Source organism: Bactrocera tryoni, chromosome 2 (genome assembly GCF_016617805.1).
Source record: "Bactrocera tryoni isolate S06 chromosome 2, CSIRO_BtryS06_freeze2, whole genome shotgun sequence".
In the NCBI taxonomy this organism is placed as follows: Eukaryota; Metazoa; Arthropoda; class Insecta; order Diptera; family Tephritidae; genus Bactrocera; species Bactrocera tryoni.
In genome coordinates this window covers 38921478-38935132 of record NC_052500.1, presented here as the reverse complement: position 1 = coordinate 38935132, position 13655 = coordinate 38921478, and the positions used below count along the sequence as shown (strand labels likewise).

Here is a 13655-nt window from a genome sequence, read left to right as displayed (position 1 = left end):
ATTACTTACGCTTGAACAATTCTTCACAACATTTTGCTGAAAGAGATTTTGGCTTCGAAAAACTTTTAGTAGAATCGGAGGACATCGACATTGCCTTCGAAGTTGCAGAAAATTCCAATTTTAGGGAAGAGCGCTACATCTCGTCTTTGTGATAGACATTCCATAAGCGTTATTCATTACAAACATACGTATTGGATGTATGTAAATAATTACAATATAGTATACTATTGACAAATTAAGTACGAATACATTTATTAAATTCTCTTTGCCAGACCACAATACATTGGCGAGTGTAAATGTGCTTATTAGCTTACCAGTTGTTTAATTTTTCAACAGTCTTATTGAGCACCGTCGTCATTGCAGTGAGAGCTTGGGTCAACAATACCCTTGTAGCCTTCTCGTTTTGCTCCGCGGCCTGTTTTTGCTCATATCTTCTTTCCCGCGCCATTTGCAAAATTCCTCATTTCGCTCTACAATCTGTTGCTGTAGAGCAATGGCTTGCTCCTCCCGTCTGTCCTGTGCCTTTTTTTCAGCAAAGCTCCAAGCACTTTTGGTGCTGTTGATCTGGCGGCTTCAGTGAGTTAACGACTGTTTGTGGAAACATCATATGGGTTTATGAAAAATCACACAGAAAATCGCGAGGGCGCGATTCAATTATTAGAGATTCGGAATCAATCAGTTATTCAGTTACAGTTACTCTAAAGACTGTACCGAAAAGAAACTGCACACTTTATATTGCATATTTCTCATGAAGTAGTCATTTGACCAAATTACGGTAACTTACCGCCGGTAAGTATCCTTATACCCGAGACAGACATGTAGTAACAATACCATAGTAAAGGTATCATGGTATTCTGTTAATTACGTTGGTGACACACACGGCAATGTAGTAAACTGAAATACTCGGCCCTGTCGTAGAATCCGATTTTCTCGGTATCGCATTTCAATCCGACAGTTTTTTTCGAAAGGTGTCGCACAATCCGATCTTATCGATTTTCATGTTCGAAACGCATTTTTATAGGTTTAAGGTGTCGCGAATTCCGGGTTTGTAGGTTTTCTTATCGGAAACAAAACGGTCAGACGATCGCTAACGTTTTTATTTTATGTGCCATATTTACACGCTGTAGCTACCATTTCTTATAAAATGTAAGTACATACATATATTTTGTCCAAAGTGTAAAATGTAATTCACATTTGAATATTAACATACCATTGATACTATTTCAACATTTCCAGGGGAAAACATAAAAATAGAGGACAAAATGATGTACTGTTGCAGTTTATGGAGAAGTATCCCGACATCGCCAGAGGGTTTACCAAACGAGAAAAGGCGCTTGTGGACTCCCTTTGGCAACAATTAGCAGAGTCGCTTAACAGCGCAGGCCCGCCAATAAAGGATGTGAACGGTTGGAAGAAGGTAATCAACAATGCTTTCATACTCATGCTAGTGGAAATCCTATTCCATTTTCTAATTCTTTTCTCCTATTTTTAGATATGGACGGACTGGAAAAGCGAAGTGAAAAAGAAGTTGGCGCAGAATAAAATCGAAGCCCGAGCCACTGGTGGAGGACCATTTTCTAAGTATACATTGAACCAAACGGAGGAAACCATTGTACGCATTTGTGGAATGGCTCAGAGTGTTGGAGGGATTTCGGGACTATCATTTGGTCTCGAGGAAGAATATTTAATTTCAAGCGATGACGATATCCCTTCAACTTCTGCGAAACGTCCTCGTCTTGACACCTCTATCGCTCAAAAACCTACGCCAAAAGAAACAACAAATGAGCGGCTAAAAAAGTTTATTGAGTACGACAAAGAATGGAAGCAGGATATATCTAACAAAATGGATGCTATCCTCGAATTTCAAAAAATTGGGAGGGAGACAGACAAGGCTTTAGTTAGCGCGGTTAATAACCTAACACAGGAATTCAAAAAATTCAGCAAAAAAATGCTTGAAGTATTACGCAAACATGAGGAGGAGGAGTATGATCCCTTGGAAGAGTATGGCTGATTTAAAATACGTTAAAATAAAACTATTTGCATATGTACAATGAATTCTATACTTTAATTAATTTAAGGATTTACGTATTTAAATAAACAATTTCATGTTGTGTGCCTTAACAAAAGAACAATAGATTTAAAGAGCGTTTGCTATTTCGTTTCGGATCCGTTGGCCCTCATTTTGCATTCTACCATGTGATAAAATTTCACAATTTTCCTCGTAAACTTCTGTGGAAACGGTGATAGTTTCTATATTGGGGCATTCAATGTTATAGCACCGACAGATGTTGTGCAGTGCGCAACAAACATTGACAATTTTAACCACCTTTTGTGGGTTATATTGCAATGTACCTTGTAAGCATCGAAAGCGACTTTTTAAAAGGCCTATCGTTCTTTCAATCACATTGCGTGCCGAAGAATGAGCCCTGTTAAAAGTATTTTGCGATGAGCCGTACTCAGGATCTCTGTATGAAGTTAACAAGAACGGTTCAATACCATATCCACTGTCTCCTAGTAACCTGGAAGTTCGATCGCCAATTTCGTACTCCCTAAGAAAGTGCTGTCGAACGGTGCTTATGCTTCAAACAAACGCATCATGACTGGATCCAGGATACCTTGCATCTACTGCACGAATCGTCATATTACTGTCGCAAACCTTTGAAAGTAAACACATATACATTTAATAGTAACTTGGTGCATAAACTTGTTCTATTTCTTACAATCATAGCGTTCATACTGAAGAATCCTTTTCTATTAAAGTAGAGGTGTTCATCAGTGGAAGGCTTTATAACTTTAATATGTGTTCCATCGATGCAGCCAATGATGCCAGGAATTCTATATTTGTTATAAAAATAGTCTTTGGAGTATTGTTTTTCACTGGCTCCCATTGCAAGTTGTATCCATTGATTACATATAGAAGGTTCTAATGTTTTTATCACTCGTGTTAGCACTTCAGATATAGTGCTTCTTGCCATACTTATGTTTGCATCATTTCCCACTGATCGCTGATATGCGCCTTCGGCCACAAAACGAAGCGTTGCAGCAAGTTGAAGTACTGCGGGAATCGTCGATGAACGTAAGCGTGGCTGAATTTTGTCCAATACCATAACAAAAGCTTCTTTGTTTAAGCGATATTGAGCAATAAATCTGCAAATAAGTGAGTTATAAACACATAGCCATTGATGTAAAGTTTTGTATACGTTGACTCCGGCAGCTCGAGAGGGTTGCTCTTATCTCGCAATATTCGCCGCTTTAAACTGTGTTGCTGCTCCTCCTCCATCATAAGTAATATGGCAATTGCAGCTGCCATAATATATTTCAGTTATTTTCTTTGAATTTTCACAAAACAGTTCAAATAATTTAAAAATGCTCTATTGTTTACAAATAAGCGTAAATTTAATTTAACACATCAATGGAACAGCTGATTCGAATATCGGTTTTGCTCATGTTCGAAAAAAGCTTATTCCGATAGAATTTCGCGACACCAAATGAAACCGATATCGGTTTTCATTTCCGGCAAAAGCCAATTCCAAGTCGGATTCTACGACAGGGCCGACTACCTTTGTTTCATAGGCATTAAATATTTCCAAAAAAAAAATGTGAACAATAAATACGTAGATGTGTGTAATGGAGAAAATAAGTATAATTATTTCAAATACTGTAAAGTTAATCTATTTTCATCGCAAAAAAGCGATTTGGTTAAAGTCTCTCTAGAATCCTCACATACATAAATGAGACATTGTCTGCTTTTCCGGAAGAAAAATTGTGAAAAATATTTTGTTTTCTATTTCAATAATTAATTTTTTAAGTCATTTTGACAGAATATTTCGAAGAGCTTTTGTGTTAAAGCTTTTAGCAAAGTTTGTTACCTGTTTTTTAGCTGTGTTTATACAAATACCACAATGATACCTGAGACACACATGTAGTAACAATACCATAGTGAAGGTATGGTCATGGTCATGGTATTCTGTTTACTACGTTGATGACACACATGGCAATGTAGTAAACTCAAATACTACCTTTGTTTCATAGGCATTAAATATTTCAAAAAAATTGTAAACAATAAATATGTAAATGTGTGTTATGGAGAAAATAAGTGCAATTATTTAAAATACTATAAAGTTAATGTATCTTCATCACAAAAAAACGATTTGCTAAAAGACTCCCTAAAAATCTGACATAAAATAAAGCATTTCTTGCTTTTCCGGAAGAAAAATTGTGAAAAATATTTTGTTTTCCATTTCAATAATTAATTTTTTAAGTCATTTTGTCAGAATATTTCGAAGAGCTTTTGTGTAAAAGCTTTTAGCAAAGTTTGTTACCTGTTTTTTAGCTGTGTTTATACAAATACCACAATGAAACATCATAGTATTGTTACCAGCAAAATACTACATTGCTCATATGGTATTTTGCTGGTATTTGGAGACACACATATGGTATTTGTACCATATATGGTATTGTTACTACATGTCTGTCTCAGGTATTAGAAAGCGTGATCAGTTCTGCTTCATTGTTTTTTCTTTTTGCGTAATTTGTAATTTCATTTTCGCGATGTATCGAACAAAGAGCACGTGCGTAAGCAGATTGTGCGCAATTACTGCACAAAAAAAAGCATTTCATGCAAAAAGCTAGAAAAACGGTTTAAAGCCAGTGTAAATGGTGTGAAAAATAGTTGTATTGCAATACAGTTCAAGGATTCTTTAAAAGATTTATAAAAAAGTAGGCGAAAAAAGGCCCTAGTGATCCAATCATTGAAGCAAAGGTGTTGGCCTTAATAAACAAAACAATGTCTGTGCGCGATTTGGCGACAAAAGCTAAAATCAGTGCAGAATCTGTTGAGTCCATTATAATGGGCGATGAAACATATATTAAAATGGTCTCAAAATAATTACTAGGTTCCCAATTTTATACGAAACTAAAAGATGGTACAGTCAACCAACAATTGAAATAGAAAAATTTGGCGAGAAAATACATATCTAGCAGGCTATTTGCAATTGCGGCCTTAGGGTCACTCCATTTTTCACAAAGGATAGTACCCGGCCGAGAATTACATATAGGGAGTGTCTAATGTCGATTGGTACCATTTTATAAGAAACACATCGTGTCAACATTATTTTGTCCCGATTTAGCCGTGTACTGTCTCGCTCATTCTACTTTTGCTTTGTAGTTGAAAGACAACAATGTCAATTTTGTTAAAAAACAGGAGATCCCTCCAAACGCTCCAAAATTTCGCCATAAACCTGAAAAAGGATCATCAAGTTGCCGAAAACGTCGACGAATTGAAAAAAAACTATGTAGCTTAAAGAAAGTTGTTCCGTTACAAAAAAAGGCCTTCGGTATTGCAGAATTTAAAGAAGAGAATTAAACGAAAAATTCGGCCTAAATAAAGATAATAATTTTTTACTAGTTTTAATAAAATGTGCATAGAAACTCTTCTACTTGTTATTAAAAAAAAGTTGCAAACAAAAATTAATAAAATCCGTGACGTTAAAAATAAAACATTGTGTGCAGTTTCTTTTCAGTACAGTCCTTATTTTGACAACCTTTGGGTGCTAATAAAAACAGTAATATTTTTTCGAAATCTATGTAGAATATTATTAATACCCGAGACAGACATGTAATAACATATGGTACAAATGAGAAGGTCCACGATTAGATATGTCTAGAATGTGAAATATTGAGTTAGATGACCGTTAAGTACAAAAATAATAAATCTTTGTCAAAAACACATTCGTTTCCTAATTGAAGTTTTTATAAAGGAAATGGGTAGGAAAAGTGAAATTTTATCAGAAAGGAAAATGAAAGTTGTAGCTGTTTTGAAAGAAGAAGCTTCGAGCTACTCAGAAATTGCCAAAATTGTTGGTATTTTTAAAACATCAGTGGCTGTGGCCTAACGAGAATTTGACTAGTGTTAATAATCGCTCAAACTGCGAGAGAAAAAGAGTAACGAGTGGAAGGGAAGTTCGCCCAATCGTAAGAAAAGCGCTAAAAAATAGAACTGCGTCAGCGCCAAGTAATTTACGAAACATTAGTAGCGCTGGCGTTAAGATATCTCTTCATACTCTACGCAGAAGATTTTACGAAAATGGCTTAAAATGCAGGAAACAAGCGAAGAACCCACAATTAACGGATTTGATGCGACGACGTCGAGTGTTGTGGGCTCAGCTGCACAAAAATTATGATTCAAGATATTGGAGCAAGGTACGTTTCTAAAATATTAATTTATTTCCTTTTTTATATTTTTTTTAACTAACAATAGTAAGCACGTTAAAATTTTATTTAACATTTTTTTAAAGGTTATTCTTAGCAATGAATGTCGTTTGGAAGCAGTGACTCAGGCGGCAAATTACGTTCGCAGAAGAAAGGGGGAACAATATTCTAGCTCCTGTGTTCTTCACAGGGTAAAACACCCGCCTTCAGTGATGATTTGGGGCTGCATTTCTGCAGAAGGTCCTGGTCCCCTACAATTCATTGAAGGCACAATGCGATCTGTTCAATACATATCTGTACTTAAAGATACCTTGATGCCTTATGTTAATCAAGTTAACTTTCCGCCAGATGAATATACCTTTATGCAAGATGGGGCTCCATGCTATACAGCTAGAAACAGCATGAATGTCCTAAATGAATTGCATTTGGAAGTCCTTCCTTGGCCTGGCAATTCTCCGGGCCTAAATCCAATCGAGAACTGTTGAGCATATCTTAAACGACCGGTCTATGAACGAAGTAACACAACAATTGATATTTTAAAGCGAAACATTGAAGATCTCTGGACAAATAACGTCGAATTTCACAGCATGATACAAAAATGCATTCAAAGTTTGCCTGATAGAATAAAGGCTGTGTTAAAAATTAAAGGCGGGCGACAAAATATTGAATATGATTCAATACAAAAATATAATAATTTAAGATTAATTTATATAGCATATAAAAAATAATTTTTTTCAAAAATACGCAAATATATATGTTTTTATTAATGATTAAATTTAGAACTCTGCATATTTTTTTATTGGACAAGTACTGTATAGGGAGTGTCTAAACCATCGTTTTATACCATTTTATAAGAAACACATCGTGTCAACATTATTTGGTCCCGATTTAAGCCCTGAACTGTGTCGCTCATTCTACTTTTGCTTTGTAGTTGAAAGACAACAATGTCAATTTTGTTAAAAAACAGGAGAACCCTCCAATCGCTCCAAAATTTCGCCATAAACCTGAAAAAGGATCATCGAGCTCCCGAAAACGTCGACGAATTTAAAAAAACTAGCTTAAAGAAAGTTGTTCCGTTACAAAAGAAGGCCTTCGGTATTGCAGAATTTAAAGAAGAGAATTAAACGAAAAATTCGCCATAAATAAAGATAATAATTTTTTACTAGTTTTAATTAAATGTGCATAGAAACTCTTTTACTTGTTATTAAAAAAAGTTGCAAACAAAAATTAATAAAATCCGTGACGTTAAAAATAAAACATTGTGTGCAGTTTCTTTTCAGTACAGTCCTTATTTTGACAACCTTTGGGTGCTCATAAAAACAGTAATGTTTTTTCGAAATCCATGCAGAATATTATATTAGAATACCCGAGACAGACATGTAATAACATATGGTGCAAATGGCAGAGAACGTACATACATTCATATATCATAGAGAAGGTCCACGGTTAGGGATATTTTACTTTTGGGATATTTACTGTTTTGGATGAGCGTGTTTCACCACACCACAGAAAAATTATTAGCGTGTTTCACCATATTTAACATCAGAACAGGACACGAAAACAGTAGAGTTGAGAATTTTCAGTGTTAAATGAGAAAAATTATGCTATTTCCGATGTTAAGGAATGTACGCTTACAGATTCGCATATATACAATGCGCAAACGACTCCGCATATATCTATATACCTACATATGTATGTATGTATATTTTCTATATATTTTATATCAAAGCAAGTTATATATCATCTCTTTTAACAGCTGCTAATTGTTATGTGATGTTCCTGGAAATATTATGTTATAACTATGCGTATAGAGGTCACCTTGGTCAACTGAATATTCCAGGCAATGTTCGGCTATCATTTTGTCACGTAGGCAAAATGCACCGCTGAAACGTTTGGGGCTTAAGGGAAGCCAGCTCAGTTTTCAATGAACGATTAAGCTGATATGATCTTCGGATCAACGCGGGGTAATTGAGTGAGAAAGATACTGCTACTTAAGGAAGGATCGTGTTTTATTTAAAAATTGGTCAAGGAAGAACAAAACTGGCGACGAGGATGGGATGATTGATATTAAAACAAACATCCAGTGTACGAACTATAAGCGTGAAGTTACATCAAGTGAATTATTGTTCAAGACTATTAAAAAACATACGTTACTGTACACAAGATAAAGGTGTACAATTTATTATTAAAAAAAAAACACGTTCTATTGTGGTTTGTGCTCTTGAGTGGAATAGGAGAGGAATAAGGAACCGTTCTATTGTGGTTTGTGTTCTTGAGTGGTTTGTGTTTTAGATGATACACTCAGTTGCTGTCAAAGGCTTACAATAACGTTGAAATAATTAGCTGTTACCGATTGATGTTATAATAGCGTTTTTAATCTACTCTCAAACATTTATTTTTTTTTTTATTGTGCTACTTGACTTAATTAATAATCATGGCATTAACATTGTCTGAAAGCTTAAGAGAAGCACGAAATGTTCCGACTTTCTGTGGAACTGATAATTATAAACTATTAACATTTTTTCGTGATATGGAAACAATATTATCACTCATAACAAATAAACTACGTGGTAAAGCTCTGCAGATGATAGAAACGCTGATTGAACCATCTTTTGAGGATATAATTTCAAAATTAAAAACCGAATTTGGGGTAAAGACAACGTATTTGAAATTTCGCAACGAGGCAATGAACGTGGACGCTCGAAACATCGAACAACTTCATTATAAGCTAAGTCAAATTTTATTTAAAATGAATAATAAATTTCATTTAGAAGGTTCAGTAGAACATTTATATACTCCAAGTAATAATGAGGTATTGATTTTTGATGTGTATACTACATTTTTACCATTAAACATTCGAACTTTATTATTACAAAATAGTATTGATACTTTAGAAAAGACAAGCAATTATTTTATAGTCAATAATATTCAAATATTAAATAAACGTAATTCTAAGGATAATTTAAGTAATAATACTAATGGTTATCGAAACACGTTAAATCTAAATAATTCAAATAATAATAATAATCAGTTTCGGTAAAATACTAGATTTCAAAATTGAGTGAGAAAGATACTGCTACTTACCAAATAGACTTGCATATAAATGTTGTAATACGAATGAAGGATCGTGTTTTATTTAAAAATTGGTCAAGGAAGAACAAAACTACCACACAAGCATGTATGTACGTACAAATGGAACTATTTCATGATGAATTCCTTAAAATCTTTGAAAATATATAATAAAGTCATGCATGGATTATTACATAAATATTTAATTAATGTAGGTGTAATAAGTTATATATTTAAATATTTATTTGGTGGGCGTTATATGTTTGATAACATATTAAAAGAACAAGCGGTCGCGCATATTCACGTACATATGTATGTAATTAATGTAATCTTTATTTCACTTATACTTATACAATTGATATCTTAAGCCTAGAAACAGAGTTTCATCTTACATTCTAAGAAGTGGGGACTCCAGTGTTAGATGATGTGCTGTCTAATTCTATTTAAAGCGTGCCTTAAGTTATATTATGGCCGCTTCCTAATTGGCGATGTGTCAATAACATATTTGACACATTCGTTTAATAATGAATTTATATGAATATTGTTTACTTTAGGCAAAAGTGTATTTAACTATTGGTGTCGTTAGCTATTGGTGGCGTTAACTCCCCCACCTCTAAATCGAAGCGTCCTGTCTTCGAATATAAATTCTGTAAATTATTAATTTGTGTCGATAGTTTTTTTAACATTTTTTCTTTTTCTTTTGAATTTTTAACTTTAATATTCAATCTAATATATGTTATTACTCCTATCCCTTATGATAGCTTTTTGTAATCCTTTTCTTATTATGGTGCTGTAACATCTTTTCCTGTGCCTTTTTTAACGTGGCTTTGAAGTCTACGTGGGTTTCTTTATTAAATAAAATATTAAAAGGTTTTTTACCTGCTAATGAGTGATTTGTATTATTATATTGTTGAACCGCTCTAATAATAGCTTAAAAGTTACTAATTAAACTGTATTCCTGTTTTAAACATCTTGAAATTTCTATTAATGTCGAATGAACCCTTTCTATTTGCCCATTACTAGTGCTATGACGTGGTATACAGTAATAAATTTGTAATTTAGTCGTTCCATTAAGGATTTGATTTGATTTGTACTTAAACCTGGTTCATTGACGATAACTATTTTTATATTTATATTATATTTTATTTTTATATCTAAGAATGGTTGTAAAAGTTCGAGAATTTTTTCTTCTAAATTCGATTTGTCTTCAATATATTTTATTGTCAAAAGTTTTAAATAAGAATCAATGCACGTAAGAAATTTTAATTTCTGTGCGAAAAAAATGTCGATGTGAAATTGTTCTCCTTCTTTTTGTGGTATAGGAGCTTCCCCTATTGGAATTTGTTTTGGATGTCTTTCATATTTATTTGTGTTGCATATGGTGCAATTTTTTGCATATTGTTTAAATTACTTTATTATTAAAGGCCAATAATATTGTTGTCTTATTTGTGGCAAATTTTCCCTATAATATCTATGCGCTATTGCCTCTTGATCTTCTTTATTAGTAATATCTTTCGGGAATAGTTTGGTGTATAAAAATTTGATAGTCGGAAAAGCTTCTTTCAAAATGTTTTTTATTGCGTACCTCACTTCAGGCGTGCAGAATATTCCAGTAGTTATTTTTGAATTTATATATTCTTTTAAAATACCAATTATATTTTCTGGTATGTCGTATTCAATTAGAAATCTTATGTTATTAAAATAGAAAATTGTCTCTAAGACTGATATTTTCGCCCCATTATCGATTACACAGTACAACAGCAAATCTGGGGGGTGAGAAATTGCAAGTCTGGGTGATGGTACCAGGTCAGTATAGTAAAGCCCTCAAGGGGTTTGGCGTTCGTATGTCAGTTTTTTTTATGACCTTTTAAATTTTTTCTTATGTTATAGTAAACGAAAATTGGGTACCAAATACAGTGTGTAAAAGCTGCTACAACCGTCTAATGGATTGGAAAAATAGATAATAGTGGTTCACGACTTATGTTGAACTACGTTTTTTCCAAAATGTTGCAACTAAGCGAAAAAACATCAAGTGCAGTGGTCATGTTAGTATTTTTAACTTCATTACCTTTGTTTTTATATTTTTCTGCAAATTCTTCGAAATTATTTTCATCGGTAATATTGAAATTATTTATTTTTAAAATATTAGTGCCTCCTTTTTTTGGAGTATATTTTTTTATTTTATTGTCGGTATTATCTTCGACTGGCGTCTTAAGAATTTCTTGTTCCAAGTAGTTTAAATTTTGTATTTTTATATTTTTATTTGGTTTTTCACCATTCTTTTTTTGTTTTATTTTGCCGGTAAAATCTTCGGCAGGCGTTTTAGGACTTGTTTGTTCCACAATTTAAATATTTTGTTTATTTTTAATATTGCCAGTATTTTCTTCGGCTGGCGTCTTAGGACTATCTTGTCCCAAGAAGTTTAATAAAATTAAATAATTGAGAAAATGTATTTTCTCTATTTTATTATTTCTATAAATTAGTTTCCTCTTTGGAATATCTATTGTGGCTAAGATTTTACTTAAGAAATTAATTCCAATTAAGAGATCGCTCTCTGGTTTAACAATTTCATAAAAACCCCAGCGGGACAATGGTTCAACGCTCCGACGAAAATTATATGTAGAATTCTTCGATACTAGGTAATGCATATAAATAAGCAATGCGGTTAAATTATACTGCGTTCATATTTACATTAAAGTAAGTACATGAAAAACATTACAATACAATATGTAAACCACAAATACAAGTTTATGAAATAAAATTTATATGTAAATATTTTCGTTATTTCGTCAAATCGTCAAGCATTTGAAGAAAATTTGCAGAAAGTTGGTTGTGTTTAAGTGAGCTGCTATTTTAATTAAACATTTTGTTTAATTTTGTGTTTAAACTTTGAATAAAGAAATAATATTAATATTCTCGAATAGACATATGAGCAGACTAACTAAAAATTAAGAAAGTGAAGCACTTTAATGCGTTACTATTTGGTAAGTTTTTCGAGTTTTTATCATTGATGGAAATTTATAATTACACACGGTTTCATCTTTTATTGTAGAATGTGTAAAAGTAGAAGGCTTCACCGAATCGGATATGTTCTTCTTCTTCTTAATTGGCGCAGACACCGCTAACGCGATTATAGCCGAGTTAACAACAGCGCGCCAGTCGTTTCTTCTTTTCGCTAGGTGGTGCCAATTGGATATTCCAAGCATAGCCAGGTCCTTCTCCACCTGGTCCTTCACAACGGAGTAGACGTCTTCCTCTTCCTCTGCTTCCACCGGCGGGTACTGCGTCGAATATTTTCAGAGCTGGAGTGTTTTCGTCCATTCGGACAACATGACCTAGCCAGCGTAGCCGCTGTCTTTTAATTCGCTGAACTATGTCAATGTCATCGTATATCTCATACAGCTCATCGTTCCATCGAATGCGATATTCGCCGTGGCCAACGCGCAAAGGTCCATAAATCTTTCGCAGTACTTTTCTCTCGAAAACTCGCAACGTCGACTCATCAGTTGTTGTCATCGTCCAGGCCTCTGCACCATATAGCAGGACGGGAATTATGAGTGACTTATAGAGTTCGGTTTTTGTTTGTCGAGAGAGGACTTTGTTTCTCAACTGCCTACTCAGTCCGAAGTAGCACCTGTTGGCAGGAGTTATCCTGTGTTGGATTTCCAGGCTGACATTGTTGGTGGTGTTTACGCTGGTTCCCAAATATACGAAACTATCTACAACTTCAAAGTTATGACTGTCAACAGTGTCGTGGGAGCCAAGTCGCGAGTGCGACGACTGTTTGTTTGATGACAGGAGATATTTCGTCTTGCCCTCGTTCACTGCCAGACCCATTTCTTTTGCTTCCTTCTCCAGTCTGGAGAAAGCAGAACTAACGGCGCGGGTATTGAGGCCGATGATATCAATATCATCGGCATACACCAGCAGATGTACACTCTTATAAAAGATGGTACCTTCTCTATTTAGTTCTGCAGCTCGAACTATTTTCTCCAGAAGGAGGTTGAAGAAATCGCACGATAGGGAATCACCTTGTCTGAAACCTCTTTTGGTACCGAACGGCTCGGAGAGGCCGTATTAGTTTTGCGGGAATACCAAATTCAGACATCGCGGCATAAAGGCGGCTCCTTTTCGTGCTGTCGAAAGCGGCTTTGAAATCGACGAAGAGGTGGTGTGTGTCGATTCTCCTTTCACGGGTCTTTTCCAAGATTTGGCGCATGGTGAATATCTGGTCGGTTGTGGATTTTCCAGGTCTAAAGCCACACTGATAAGGTCCAATCAGTTTGTTGACGGTGGGCTTTAATCTTTCACACAATACGCTCGATAAAACCTTATATGCGATGTTGAGGAGGCTAATCCCACGGCAGTTGGCGTAG

General features: G+C 34.4%; 2 protein-coding genes across 2 annotated transcripts; one reads left to right on the top strand and one right to left on the bottom strand.

Moving 5' to 3' along the window:
- The first annotated feature begins 206 nt into the window (after nucleotides 1-206).
- Nucleotides 207-2011, top strand: LOC120768676. Its single transcript, XM_040095454.1, has 2 exons — nucleotides 207-1417; nucleotides 1493-2011. The coding sequence occupies exons 1-2, from the start codon at nucleotides 1283-1285 to the stop codon at nucleotides 2009-2011; spliced, it is 654 nt and encodes a 217-aa protein (XP_039951388.1). The 5' UTR covers nucleotides 207-1282.
- On the bottom strand, nucleotides 1716-3390 carry LOC120768149 (putative nuclease HARBI1). The gene is made up of 3 exons (XM_040094710.1): nucleotides 3201-3390; nucleotides 2721-3147; nucleotides 1716-2656 (listed from the first exon to the last, which is right to left on the bottom strand). The coding sequence occupies exons 1-3, from the start codon at nucleotides 3308-3310 to the stop codon at nucleotides 2582-2584; spliced, it is 612 nt and encodes a 203-aa protein (XP_039950644.1). The 5' UTR covers nucleotides 3311-3390; the 3' UTR covers nucleotides 1716-2581.
- Nucleotides 3391-13655: the final 10265 nt, after the last annotated feature.